This window comes from Cottoperca gobio, chromosome 6 (assembly GCF_900634415.1).
Source record: "Cottoperca gobio chromosome 6, fCotGob3.1, whole genome shotgun sequence".
Taxonomy (NCBI): Eukaryota; Metazoa; Chordata; class Actinopteri; order Perciformes; family Bovichtidae; genus Cottoperca; species Cottoperca gobio.
In genome coordinates, this window is record NC_041360.1 from 21,688,452 (window position 1) to 21,704,072 (window position 15,621).

General features: G+C 42.4%; 1 protein-coding gene across 2 annotated transcripts in view; it reads left to right on the plus strand.

Moving 5' to 3' along the window:
- The first annotated feature begins 7,753 nt into the window (after positions 1 to 7,753).
- The window catches only part of wnt7bb (wingless-type MMTV integration site family, member 7Bb), a 28,589-nt gene continuing 20,721 nt past the window's right edge, over positions 7,754 to 15,621 (plus strand). The window contains exons 1-2 of one of the 2 annotated variants that reach the window (XM_029433783.1): positions 7,754 to 7,826; positions 14,710 to 14,936. In XM_029433783.1, coding sequence (XP_029289643.1) covers positions 7,756 to 7,826; positions 14,710 to 14,936 — 298 coding nt within the window. In that variant the 5' untranslated portion in view covers positions 7,754 to 7,755. Of the gene's footprint in view, positions 7,827 to 10,140; positions 10,354 to 14,709; positions 14,937 to 15,621 lie in introns of those variants that run through there. The other variant, XM_029433782.1, reaches the window with a different exon arrangement.

The following is a 15,621-nucleotide window of genomic DNA, read 5'->3' on the forward strand; positions in this document are numbered from 1 at the left end:
CGGGACACGCTGAACCCACCTGAGGCTGGATGTCCAGCTCATGGACACGGCGCAGACATACATACAGATAACAAAGTCATTCATATGATAGGGAGAGATTACGGGCTTTAATTTGCTTTCTGATTAGGATCTTGTGACATATTTAGAGTTATCTCTCTTGTGTTGTTCGTCTGTAACTCCTCGTCACTGCAGGGAAAAATACATTTAAGAAGCTTTAATCTTCTTGTTGATATTTTACCACTTAATGCTGAAACTGTGAGTCGGGAAGCAGACAAGTGCTCATCAGTCATCGGTGTGTCATCGTAAAGAATAAAAGGTCCTCTTTGTTTTCTATCGCTAAATATTAACTTGGGGACCCTGCATTATTTTGTTTGGTGATATATAGTGACAGAATATTTCAGATTTAAGTTATTGAGATGAAGAAGAAAGGCCTTTATCATGAAGTGGTTTCTTTCTTTCTTCTTCTGCTACTCGGTTACTTGAAATGTTGGATATTAAGAAACAATGTTACCTGAAATGTAGACGTAAATATAAGTTCATAATTGATGATTAAGATCTTGACCTTGAAAGTAGATTGACTAAAATAAATCTTACTCAAGGTTCACTTACCTTTGTGTTTAATGACTCAGTTTCACAAACGCTACTTTATCATCTGCTGCACCTACATACGACATACGACTCTACCTCCAACACAACTGCAATCTCATGTACAGCCGACAGCTGCACAACAACTGCAGCCACGACTGACTTGACTCATACGCAACACTAGCTAGCTCAAACCAAAGCATCTCACATATCACCTGTTAACATGTGACCGAACACCTTCTACACCTTGGTGATGACTCTATCTGCTAAGGAAGACTGTGAGGTGTAATTGAAAGCTCTGGAAAAAAAGCTACTAAGTCGAAATTCAAGATTTCTCCAAACTTCATAATTGCTTTGCTAAATTTAAATGCAAAGAAAAGAAAATCATTCTCAAGTTATATAGCGTAATTGGTAAAGTTGCAACAAAACGTTCCAGCTATTTTTCATGTGCTTTAAACATGCAGGGAGAAATATAACCATTGCGTTACACGAAGCCTTGGCTCCAGCCGTGATGAGATTTGAAGGATGATTGGTCGAGCTAATTGCTCCCTTATATCAACAGCAAATCTAGCTTGAATATCAACAGTCTGAATAGGGCAGCACTGTGAGGAAACATTTCTGTGCCATTTCTTCATACCGCAGTCTATCAGGCCGGTATTATTAGGCCTCACTTTACAGCTGCCAAGCCATCAGCGAGCAGGAGTGAACGCCACAGATGGCCTTTACATATTACATGCGCAGTGTTTGATGTCAGGATGGTATATGAAAAGACACTGACAGTGCCAAAACAAGGAAAACCACATTCTTATATCCAAACATATCAGGCCATTGGTATAGAAACCTCAATTTGCCAAGCGAAATGCTGAAGATAAACAGCATGGATGGATTGAGGGGAATGGCATACGCAGACACGGAGCCGATCGAGAATAGCCAAACTCTCAGAACAAAAAAATTAAAGTTGACATTTAGCTGATGCACTCACCCAGAGTGATTTATGTTGGGGTCATCGGCGGAAAAATGAAATTCTGAGAAAATTAAAAGCGAGTAATAAGAGGGCCTGCTCTTTTATTTATCTGATCTTACTTAACAAATATTAATTGCACATGTATGATGTGATGTAAAACAATAAAAGATATTGCTCTTTTGAAGATGAGTCTGGAGTTCATTTATATCCAAATGTGTTTAAGTTTTACTGCCATTGTTAAGGAAATGAAACAGTGCACGCCTAATATCTCTGTGACCCTGACCCGGAATGCATTATGAATTTGCCGGACGAGAAAACACAGGGCGAAATGTATCGGGTGCATTTCTGAGATTCTAGTTGATTTCTCAATGAACTTGGCCTCTGTTTTCCCCAGCGCAACCTGAGGCCAAGCCTTCCCGGGTTTGTGTGTGTGTGTGTGTGTGTGTGTGTGTGTGTGTGTGTGTCTTTACAAAAGCCAGCTTCATAGAAGGGCTTGAATGGCGACGAGATGGAAACGAAACGCTGTTTGAGCTAGGTGCAGTGCAAACACAGACAGTGCACGGGTCATTGTGTGAGACAGAGAGGAGAACGAAGGACCCACTCACACTGCAAACACTCCCAGCTGTTCAGAGCCAGGTTTGCTTGTGTGTGTGTGTGTGTGTGTGTGTGTGTGTGTGTGTGTGTGTGTGTGTGTGTGTGCGTGTGCACGTATCCATGCACTTGTGCCCGTCCAAAACTGAGGTCAGATACAAATATGGGGCCACACCTTATGTCAATGCTCTCTGTTTAACTTTCGCAGGTATGTAAACTCCAACGCCAAAGCACGCATTTGATGTATCCGCAAAGTTTACCCGAAAGGGGAGGAAAGTTAATACTTAATTCAGTTTTGCAACGTTATCTCGTCCATATTCCCGCCTATTGAGGCAAAACATGCATTCGCTTATAGCTCTCAGCCAATGAGACCAATACATGCGCTGGAGTCAATGATGCAAGATGGTTATTTAAAGAACTATAGGCCATGTTGGAGCGCTAAGAGTCCTCTGAATGTCATAAAATTAACCTCTAACTTACTGTTATGTGTCATTTCTGCTTTATTGATGCCTGTGTTTTTGTTTTTTTTATAGTCAAGCTGCCATTTTGAAAACAAAGCAGCAATTATCCATCTGAATTGTTGCTTGTGGACACAGGGAACATGTCATGATATCAATATTTCAGATGAAATCCCGTCCAAAGTGCCAAATTCACGGGGTCTCTTTCTGTTCTCAGACCTTTTTCTCATATCCTCGGGCTTATTAGAGGCCAACAGAGAGTATTACTCGTGTTCGCTCCACTGCACATAATGTCTGGGGCCTTTACTACAGACACAAGCCATATGTCTGTCAGATTTTATTGTGAATGTAAATGCCTGGGTTCCATTCTCTGACCAAGGAGACTGAATGTGGTTTACATAGTTTTTATTGTAACATCAGTCTTTTTTTGTTGTTGTTTTTTCTGGTGTATGGAATTAATGTTTAGTGCATTTAGTGATCCGTGTCCTCTGCTTTGTTTCTCCTCTTCCATTAAGTCCAAATGAGCTGTATCCATAATGATTTAGAAACAGTAGTAATGTACCCTTAATGCACTACACCTTCTACCACATGCCCCTAAAACACAATACAAATGCCCCTTTCTCTTTCCAACCAACAACACCATCTGTAAACTGTGACACAGTGGTCTCCTAGCCATCTGATTTCAATTCAAGCGCCTGCATACAAAACATTCTTCAGAGCAGTCAGGCCAGTGAAGAAAAATGAAATGCTCGCACCAATACAGGGATTTAGAGGATGTACGGCGTGCGGCTGTACGATACCTTGTGTTTTACATAGTCTCAGTCTGAATGTGGGCACAGACACTGATAATATTATGATCTCTGGAAATATTATAACTTCAGTCCAATCCCCCGGCATGAACTCACAATTCTATTGTTTCTGACATTTGAGAAGCTCAAACGATGAACCAAAACATACTTTAGAAAAAATCATAAATTCAACAATGAATTACATACAATTGATGAATTAGCATGAATTGAAAGTGCGCAGACGTATTTTCCAATTGCACTTTATTGTGCTTCCGGCTTATTGGCAAATATTAGCTCGTAAAAATCAAAAGTGTTTGAGCAGAAGACAGAAAGTCGAAGAAAAAACCACCAATTATGTTGTCTTGTGTGGCAAATATTGCTGATGGTGGCACTAGGGTCTATTCTAGCATAATTTCTTCCTGCTGAACTATCACATTCAGTAATTACTAAGTGTATATTATATTACTTCTGTGAAACACACCAACTACAGTCACACTCGTGTACTTATGAGCCAGGTCTAGACACATGGCACAGTAGCAACAAATCCTAATCTCAGTCATTCTCAGGCCTCTCCAACTTGAAACTGGAGTCTTTTCTTTCCTCTAAACCATTTCATTCATTTTACTGAGTGTGCTCTTGAACAGAGGCTACGGCTCTGGCGTGGTGTCCCAGACTGTCAGATTTGGGTAAATTGATCCTGCCTCCCCTGTTCTGTCTCGGAGCCGTGGCCTGATCAGGAAAACACCCGTGACAGTTTGGCCAGCGGCCTTGCTAAGAAGTGAGCCTTATTTAAAATAGCAACATTGCAAATTAGTGTTTGAAGGTTTTAACATGAGAAAAAACACTGCTCTCCCTTTTTGAGTTTTAGTTCAAACGTTATGCAAGCTCCGCGAGTGGTATCGGACACTGGTGAGGCCAACCCTCACAAAAACCTGCTTTCCATCGGGAGGGCATGGCGCAGCACTTCAGCCTGAGCTAATCAGCCAGTAAGAAGCAGGATACATGCGGACCCAGCCTGGCAGATCTACACACACACACACACACATGCACACAAATGGAGCAACCAAGGACCTGATATATCAGTGTGCACTGGTGAGGGAATTAATCAGACCACTCCCTGCTTCTCTATCCACAGCTGTGACCGAACAGAAGAGAGGAAGAGGTCAAACCGATTGGTCAAGATGGGAGGACTGTTAGAGTTGGTTTAACCTCTGACCTCCCGGTGAGATGTACGAGGAGACATCTGACATCCAGGTCTAAAAGGTCACTTTCTCTCAGCATACCTCTGTGAATGGTCTTCCTCTGCGGCTGCTTCCTCTCACTGTGTCATGTTCTCTCTGTAAAATCTGAGCTCGACTAATTGACGGAAGTGTTAAGCTCAAGAGGAATAGAGAGTTACAGGGAGATGGCCGACGGAGATGGAGAGGGGGACTTTGCGAGTGCATAATAGCCGTTTCCCCCCTCTTGCCTGGGGCCCAGTGTAGATGTGGTGGACCCAGCCCCAGACGCCACTCCATGGTTTGGCACGCTCTGCATTTCAGCCCTCTCACTGTTTCCAGCTGAACCAGCTCCCATGCAAACACATGGGCAACCGGTGGGTTTTCTTATTTAGATGTCGGTCAAGAGTACTTAATAATATTCAAAAAGACAGTGCGACATATCATCCCAGGCTTGCCAAAATATGATCCCCTTCTATTTTCCCCCCTTTCTTCCCAACATTTTCCCCTCTAAGGTTTGGGAAGAGTGCATGCAGATGAGAAGCAACAGATACACAATGGTGCAATCTCAAAAAGGTTTGGCTGACAGTTACTAAAGTAATAGAGCAGACTGAGAAGAGGGTAAATACGGAGCAAGGAGGACAGTGGCCGCCTTACAGGAGACTGCAAGAGGAAATATTTGAAATACAATGGCCTGTAAAGCAGCATAAAGCACAAGCAGTGATGTGGCGTATGACTGACTCAGATTGATATGTCCTCGCTGACCCAAATGCTCTCATCCCTGCCTCAGCTTTTTGAAGTTAAATAAACAGTGTGTCACAAGATCTTCCACATACCACCCAAGTGCGATGTGTGTGAGAGTCTCCCTGTGTGTCCGCAGTTCTTGTGTCTACGCTTTGATTTGTGAGTCTGTACGCATACTTACTGTATGTGTGGACGCAGAGAGACAGATAATGTGTGTTAGCGTGCACAGGCATGTGTGCGCCACCGACGAGCGAGCGTGGATGTGTGCGACACGTCTGTAATGACAATGGCGGGTGACAAATAACGCTGACGCACACTGTCCCCGGTCTTGATCCTGCTTTAATAAAAAAGTGTCAGCTCTTTGAACATTTTAATTAAACTAAACAGGGCCATCCCCACCCAGGCCTCGACGATGAGCTATGTACATTTGAAGACAAACAAGACCATCTGTTACGGGGTAGACATCAAATACATGTCTTTTTTATGTCACCCTGGGCCCGCATGTTGACTTTCATTATTTCTAAAAATCCATCTGGAATTTTGATGGGCATGTTTTGAAGGAAAAGGCCTTGAAACCACAATGCAGGGATGTCTTGAAACAAAGGTCTCTGCGGTTTTGTCTGTTTCTCGTGGTCAACAACAGCCCAGCTAGTCTCTCTGCTCAGATAGCTCATGTCTGTAATTTTAGTTTATGCCATCATTATTACAACACGTTAGCCGTCTTTCATACAGTTTCTTGGAAATATAGGGAATTGATGGTTCTTTAAAGAAATTGAACTAAGACCACATTCAGGGAGAAGGGAATGGGGGGGTTCCTTGGATGATTGACTAGCCGGGCAGAGGAAAAAGAATCTTTAATGAGTGTTGTTTTTTTGCAAAGAAAAATGAAATTTGAGTTGTGGCGATAAAAATCTAAATTCAGTTTACAAAAACACATTTATTATATTCCACAGTCAGCTATTATATTTTCAACTCACTACCTACAAATTTAGTGGAATTGATATAAAAAAAACAAACAGTGATAACTTGATGTTATTTTGATAAATTACACTTAAAGTCCCACTACTACACTTAAATATGAGACAATTGCACATAAACACTTATATAAAGTGCGTGACTTAAATTCAAATTGCTAATCTGATATAAATTCCATTTTATTATCTATTTCTGAAGCTGCCTATTACTTTAACTTCTCCGTAACACATTAAATTATACATTAGTGCATTCTTTTCTTAATTGAACATTTGATTTTAAACTGTTCAGCGCCCACTGTATTTCCTTTTTGATTTTGATCATGCAGGAGTTCCCCTACACAGTGAAGAGGTTCTGTATGTTTAACAAGAGCAGTTCAGCAGTGTCTTGTTGCCACCAGAGGGAGTTTTCTTAGCCAAAAAATAGCTCCCAAAGGAATTGACTCTGTATTCAGAACATCTGTTCAAAATTCACATCCCCCTGACTCAAGCCCCAGCCATCTTTATGTTTTGTTTATGTTGTTTTGTTCATGCATTGCACTGTTAATCAAAGTGACTGACAGAACCTCACTGACACATATATATCATGACGCCAGTTCATTATTATTAGTCATTATTAGTCATGCAATTGTCATTTTTATTCATGCATCTGGGCTCTGGAAAGCTATTCTTTGTCTGCTTGACTTTATGGGTCTTACTGTTGTGGTGGAGCCCAACCGGGGGAGCCCACACTGGTGGGGCAATGCCCAATGTTGCAAACGACAAACACCAGCCTAGCCTGGGCCACAGGCCTATAAAAGGCCATTTCACTTCGTTCCTTTTAGTTTTCTGTACAACAACTACACGTGTTGAGCTCAGACTAGAAGCCCGTCCCATTCCCTGCATATCCATGCTGGAGGAGGAGGAGGCGTGTAGCCCTTTTGTTACCTGTATTAGAGTACCTGGCTGTTGCAAGTTAGTAACATGGGCTGCGTTTAAGATGTCTTCAGAGAATAGGAACAGCGAGCGATGTACAACGGCTTTAAACAAGACAAAATCCACAGGGTCGGCAGGGCACTGCAGTAAGTGCAACTAGTTTTTTTTTTTCTTCTACCTGCATGGCGCAGCAAATGGGAATCGTTAATTAGGCTCTACCGTGAAAGTAAGGACGAATAGGAGGCACTTCCTCCAAGAACTCATTCACCTCTCAAGTCCGACCCTCTCTCAAGTTTCATTTTGGAGTTCTTAGCTACCTTTCAGGTCGTCATCAGCATCTCACCTGTACTGCTGGACCATGGATTTCACACGGTCGAAGATTTCAAAGGCGCTTCAGCTTCTTGTCGCGGAAAATAGGCGGTCTACGTGCATCTGGAAGGGTTAGGAAACCTGCCAATGTGAACGGAAAGCGTGACCACTTTATGTTACAGTGCATGGCCTCTGGACAAAGTGGCAACGATCATGCACAAACCCCTCCGAAAGTGGAGTCTCTACGTGTTCCTGTGTTTTGGCATCATATACCTCAGACTTGGGTAAGTTTTCATTACCTGTGATTACATGCGTTTTCTTCACATGCGCAAACCTGAGTATGAAATTCATTGCGACACTCTGACTAATACACTATTTACAGGAAAGCGTCGGCTGCCCTCTGACCTTAAACTTAAGCCTGATGTGAAAAATCAGTTTTCAGTTGTATTTAAAAAATATATATTTTGTAATATCCAAATGTCTGCACCTGAATGTGTCGTGCGTAGAAGTGGCAGATCACGTCTCGTGCCAACACAATTGTGATCGATTCGTATTGGCCTTCAAAGATCTCTTTAGTTAACCTCATGAGACTCCTGCTCCTTTGTCGCACAAGATAATTTGAGCCGCTGTCATTGCTCCAGATCCAGCTCACCCTGCATACCTTCATTAACAGCGGCAGACTGAGTTGTATTTCCACATTCCATTGGCCAGACTGAGAGTTTTTACCTGTTTTGCAATACCTCACCTTGATGCATAAACACAGAACGACTTCTTTCCGTTCCTTCTCTGCTGCGCCTACCGCAGAGCCTCTCAAGCAAGATCATATAAGGACCCCCATGTAGACACACATACGATTTATGACGAATTATGTTTCCGGAAAATCTATGTAGGAAGTTTTTGTATTTTTGTTCACGCTGTGCATGCCGGTTACTGTTTCTCTACTTATGAAATGCGTATGCTGAGTAGTGACCTCCCTGTAATGTATACTTATATTATGATCTTAGCTTATAATGAGTAATAGGGGGCTAAAGTTATGCATGTAGCCTAAGTAAATGCAGTGGAGGATAAATCCACCGAATCAATATATTGTATTGCCTATTTCAATTTGTCTAACACTGTTGCAGATTATTCATCATAGGCACATTTCATGCGACACTACATTTGCTTTCTTGAATAATTAACCAATTGCGCATGAAGTAATTAGAATTTATTAACTGAAATATAAGCTGTCAAATAGACTGATGAAGTCCATACAACTCTGAGGCTCTTGTACTGATTTCATAGTATTTTCCTGCAGCAACAATGAACCAAACAAAAAAAGTGTCAGCCCTCCCTGTGAGAACCTCAAGTGGAGTGAAGCGTGTAAATGACTTCAAGTTCCACAGATGCGCATATCACATGACAGTAGCTCCCATATGGGGGGACGGGGGGACGGGGGGGGGGGAGGGAATTCACCCATCTCCGTGTTTACTGAGCCCGAGCTGTTAGCTCATTCCTTCCATCCTTTCTCTCTGGCTGAATCTTTCATTGTACCCTCTTCATTTACGCTGGACTGGAGCCTGCAGGTGATGAGTGAGAGTCGCGATGCTGAGGCGATAAAAGCCCTCCACTCACTAATCTCCCCGAGTATTTTATATCTCTGCTCAGAATCTCAGGCCAGAAGAGTGCTATTTAAAACAACAGCAACAACAACAACAACAACAAAACCTTCACCTTTAGCAATCCTACAATCTGAAGACATTATTATTACAGTAGGGTCACAACATGAATATTTGAATAGTATAGGGAGAAGCAGACAGGCAGACAGAGCAGCACATATCATAGACGCCTATAGGAATATTATAGTGTTACCACAGGAAATAACAAGGTCCCTGAAAATCATATTTGAGTACCGCAAATATGCTTTATTTTATGTTTCTTAGGAAATATTATAGGAAAACTTGTTACAAGAGGACCTACTACTGTATATGTCCCAAGAATATTTTAACAATATTATAGGAATAATCATAAGAGGTAAGGACATTTCTTGACGCTTAATGCTCTTCAGGCACCCATACATAAATATTATGATACTAATATCTGTCATATTATGGGGACTTTATTGCGTTGATGTGACACCAACTTGTTGATTCAGATTGACACATCCTGCCAAAGAAATGTGCAGATTTTTTGCACATGGAGCTGAGATGATGGTGTGAGGCTCAAGCAGCCAGCGTCTATGTTTGTTTATTTTTGGCTGGATGGTGGGGTGTGGTGGTGGTGGTGGTGAAGGGGGGGGGGGGGGGGGGGGGAGCTGGGGTGATGATGAATGAAACCTCCTGCACGTCCAACGGGGATCGGATCAGTGTCACCCTATTGTCCCGTTGTGGCAAAGTGGGCGGATAGCAGTGTCTCTCCCTGCCCAATGGCAGGCACGACTCTCATGAGAGTGGAGAGAGGCACTTTTCTGCCATGCAAAATCCCTAAAACCATCATCATTCCGGCTCGGGAACCCACAGTACTGTGTAACAGCCTCCGCCGCTGAGAGATGACAGAGCCAATATCAGCGCACACACGGCCCTGGGAGCTCGGAGCTGCGTAGAGCCACCGCACCAAAGACAAGGAGACGCACAGCACCTCTTTTCGATTTTGTGCGAAAGGGACTTAAAACCGGGAATTAAGGGAGTTTTTTTCATCCTGTCCGCTTCGTCTCACTCAATCCGAAGAGAGCCATTTGCTCAATGTCATCATGATCATCTTCTCGTCGCGCAGTGTACTGCTGTCAGTCTATTATCCACAGATCTTCCTGATCCTGACGAGTGGCAGCTACCTGTAAGTTTGAGCCAATTAACGGGGTCCTTAATTAACTTCAGAGAGTGCGCGCGCTCATCCTCAGCAACATAAGGACGCAGGGGTTTTGCTCCCGTGCAGCTTTCCTACCGGACAACGGGCTATATTTCCTTTTTCCTAATCATTAAACGCCGGTTCTGATATGATTGTCTTTAGTTCTCCGCGTCCACAGATTGGAGATTCATTTGAATTATTATATGGTGTCATCAGGCTCTAACGACACGGGGAGCAGGCGTAGCAAAAGTCCAATTTAAGCAGTAAATGTGATTTAAATCTAGGATATTTTGCACACACTTCCTAATGTTATGCAAGCGTAACTTCAGTGGAGAATATTCATCAGTGGAAACATCGCTGTGAAAATGATCCACGTGGGAATAAACTAATTAGGTGAAACCCCGAACGCGCTAATGTGCCGTCTGCAGGCGGATGAGCATGTGAGTAAGCAGTGATGGTTTATATCTAGCCGTCGTATTGCAAATCTTTTTGCAAGACCAGAAAACATTTTGGTAACTGCTACATGGATTCATTTTGGCCACAGAGTGGCAGAGATGTTCAAGACAATTGGATGCTGAGATTCTCTCCGTTTTCCTGAGAGGAGAATTTAACACAATATGGGCATTTTGTTTTACGCATGCGAGCGCCGTTAACCTGTCAGAGCGTGCGAAAGATTATCTCTGCGCATTACCTCATATCTGATCGATTCTCTGTATTTTGATGTTATTATTTGAACCCCTATCTTAACACATATGCCTGCAACACGCACGTGATTGACACTATATTGCGCTGCGGCTTTGCATTAAACCAGAATTACTCCTGCAGGAGAACACTGGCTTTCTTAAAGCTTCCAAAAATAATTACTCACCCATGCTCTCTCGCTCCTTCCTCTACTGCCCGGAGACCCCAAACCTGATGCTGAAATAGATGTGGTTTTTGGGTTTTCTGTTAAAAGTGGGTTACACTGCTAAGTATAGTAATGGCTTGCGCATTAAAACTACATACCATTGTTTGTTTTGATTATTTAAGTATGTTTTATGTTGAGCATTAACCACAAAATACGTTTTCAAAGGGGAATGTTTTTATTTGGATTCATAATAATGCATCGAAGCAACAGAACTAATGTTTTGGCATGTTAAACTGTACAATTTGTAGAGCTGTGGGTGGCAAATGAGCCGTCAGCAAAACGGTCTGACCATTTAGAGCACTTGGTCTATTGCACACCTCACACTCCGATATATCGAGGAATTTCACACTTAATGTTCCAATGGCAATAATCTGACCATTTCCACTCTGTTGTGTGTGTGCGGCTTGCGGATATAGTTCTTAACAGACATAAATATGATTTTGTTATGAAGGTGCACAGATCATCTTGTTTGCAAGTGAACAGCAAACAAGGAAAATCATATTCAGCACAAACATAACAGTTACTTCCCTGCTCTTGGAAAAAGAAAAGCATTTATTCACTTGACTTAGTTAAGTTGTGTCTCAGGCATTTTTGAGAGTGCATTCCTCGGTAGAAGATGCATGCCTGGCAGCTTAATAGTGTGTCAGTTAGGTTCAAAGTGTTCCATGTGATGGAGTAGGTGGCTGAAAGCACGCTGCATGCCATGACGTACACTAACAGTTTCTCTTAAGGCCAAACTACCCTGTGATGGAATCTGTTAGCTCCTCACCGCTCACACTGCTACCGGCTTGATTTTTGCAAAAAGGTTTTTTCCCCCCCAAAAAAAAAAAAAATGTATTGTCATTGTCAGGTCAAACTGGCAGAGGCCTCTGTTTCTCTGACATTTAATGTTTAGTGTGATGTATTTTTGTCACACATTTTGTGATTAATATAACAGCCTTTAAACCATGTTTTATTTTTTTTAATAACCTGAAATTATTAAGGATAAAGATGTGTGTCACCTCCGTCAAAGCTCATGTGCACAACCAGTTTATTGATCAATCCAACAAAATTTGAAAGAACATATAAGGCTTTAAATTTCAGATGTTTACATGCAATGTTGCATATGCACATGACAGTATCTGTGCAAGACACACATTTGGAAAAAAAAAATGCAGGCCACCTGTTGCTTAGTAATTAACAAAAAAACCTACTTCATGTCGACATCACAGCTGCATTATTGACACCAGGGATCAAGCAAACGCGGCACGATTTACATCACACATTAGATCATTACTGTAACACCTGATACATGATACACTTCAGAGTTGCTGTTGGCGATCTGTGACCGTGGGTGAGCTTGTCCCCAAGCCGCTGGCGTACACACAAGTATGTGCTAAGCAAACAGAATCGCATTTGTGCACTTTGATGATTTCAGGGATTTAAAAGCTTAACTCTGGAATTCTCTGTTTGGTGTTGTGTGATGGTTTGCGTTGCCCGTTGTAGACTGTGATTCTGTGAATTAGCAGGTGAGCGACATGACAAACAGCCAAGAAGGGAAACCATTAGGAGTTCTGTTTTGTCAGACTTGGTCGTAATAACCTTTTTAAACTTGTGCGCTGAAATAATCAGAGTTCTAAAAAATTACATTTACAAAGAAAACCCCACTACCATTCACCCGTAACATTCGTTATGCGAGACAGTGCATTTATCCAGGTGCACATTACTTGTCTTAATGAGCCTGAGCCTCTGCTTGGTGCAGACTACATGTCACGGTTGCCATGAAGAACCACACATACAGCGGCAGGTCACAGAGGGTCAGAGGAGTTCAAGCCTGTTTAACAGCAGAGAGAGCGAGGAGGGTTGAAAAGCAGCAGCAGCAGCAGCAGCAGCAGCAGCAGCAGCAGGCCTGTGTGTTTACTGCAGACAGTGAATGCACCTGATGCATTCCTCTTAGAGTTGCTTTATATTTTGGAAGAGACAGTCTATAGTTGACAGTGTGGCGATGTTAGAAATACACATTTTTAGCATGTGTTACCGTAGTTGAAATCTTAGTTCAGTTGTAACTTTTAGAGCAGGGTTTGAATATACAATGGTACGTTCCCTTCTATGTGCTGTTGTCTTGACTCGGTGAGAAGAGCATGTGCGTACAGCGTAGTCCTCAGTGTGGTAACAGATACTCGCTGCAGTTAGGATTTATTTGAACTTGCGTGTTTAAAATTGAGATTTATGTCTGTCTTTATGGAGAAACTCAAACAAGCAGCGTAAAGGGAACAGTGATTGTCAGAGGGAGATTTCTAATCAACAATCATACCTTTGTTCTTAGCCAGTGGGCTCCTACAAAGATCACTGTGAACCCTATCCACAGAAATCATTGTGTCCGTCCTTTTCTTTTTTTACTCCTTTTTGCGCCGCCGTTGCTTTTTGCTGACACACAACTTGCCTGCGTTAGTTTGCCCCCATTTGTGGTGAAGCCTTCGGAGGTCGACGTCATACTTCAAAGCTGGCGTTTGCCTCCACGCTCGTTTATGGCTCACAGTCCCTGACATGTTTGAAAAGTATGTATCTACATGGTTTGGAGGGCTGTAAACAGAGTTGTGGAGAAAGTCAGCACTTTGTTTAGCTGTAATCTGTTTTGGCTTTCTCAGTGGTTGCAAAGCCATCTTTAACATATGTTTTGATATTATCACATCCAGAGATCAGATATGATGACGTCTCCCTGAGGAGAGCGGAGAAGGATGTTTGCCATTTACTATGCAGCACATTAACACCCTACGAATTAAGGCGACTAGCGTTGAAAACCTGACATATTTTCCATGCAAACCAATCTTCCCATGTGGCCAAAGTAAAAGCAGTCTCTCATGAAATTTATAGGCAGCACTTTACACACGGAATAACACATAATCACACAAATCATAAAGAATAATATTTTGTGTGACATTTGGTTAGAATTTGAACCCTTCATCTACATAACAGGGCACTGTCTGAGCGAGGATTTATACTGTATTTTGAGTCCAATCTGGCAACTAGTCACGTCAATATGTTACCTAACAATTAACACAATAACCCCAAGTCGTTACTCAAACTCCCAGCGTACAAACCAATGTGTAATGGCGTTGTCAGTGGTCAAATAAGAATCTTGTTTTCCCTCTCTGGGCTGTTTTAGCAAGTTTCCCTGTATGTGTCTTTATCCTTTAGGTTGTATTAAGTTTTCAGATTTTTGATTTATCTCTAATCCATTAAATAGTAAAACGTATAGGTTTCACTTCACTATGAACGTGCATCAATTACCGGTTGAATTGAATCCTGTACTTGAGATTCTGACCATCCTTTGGAAGTTCTAACTGAGTCTGTGTGTGTGTGTGTGTGTGTGTGTGTGTGTCTGTGTGTCCGTGATGTGTGTGTGTGTACGAATGCATGTGTACGTGCGTGGTGGTGTGTTTCTCTTAATTTGGCAGGGCCCTGTCCTCGGTGGTGGCTCTGGGTGCCAACATCATCTGCAACAAGATTCCCGGGCTGGCACCTCGCCAGCGGGCCATCTGCCAGAGCCGCCCGGACGCCATCATTGTTATAGGCGAAGGCGCCCAGATGGGCATCAACGAGTGTCAGTACCAGTTCCGATATGGACGCTGGAACTGTTCGGCGCTGGGAGAAAGGACAGTCTTCGGTCAGGAGCTGCGAGTAGGTCAGTCTGGGTTCTATCACAAATGGGAAAGTGCACATTGTGCGCTTGTGTGTGTGTGTATTTGTATGTTTGTTCCCTTATAGCTGTCCTCGTGGGAACCTCTTTGAGCTTTAGCTGTTGGAGTGAGGACACACGCTTTGGTTTATGTACATTCTCAGGTTAGTTTAGAGTCAATGCTTTGATTTAGAGTTCACTTCTTCCACCCTGCAGGACTCTTTGGTGGGCAGATCATCATGACAAACGCATGTGATGCAACAGAGCTTTGTTCAAACTCCTGGACATGACATTAACCTCAGGGAAGCCTGGAGCAGAAGTTGGGCGCCGCTTTCTGTGTGTTAATTAGATTGTGATCATTTAATTAAACATAGCGTTATTTAGGGTTAGCACACACTACAATGAAATAGTTAAGATCTAAAAATCAAGATTTTGAGTAAAGGCATTAATGCAGATCCGTCTTGACTGATATTATTTACTGGCGCAAATTTGCAATCAACCAAAACACCAAAACAATAATCCCCATTCTGAAAGGTGTTTGTTGAATTAAATTAAATGATGTACTGGACAAGATTTAAAATGAAAAACAAACATGAAAATTGCATCTTTGACAAAAACTGCTTCACTGACCCGCTGGAACAAACAGACATCAGCATAGTCGCTATTTGAGACATTGATGTGCAGTATGCAA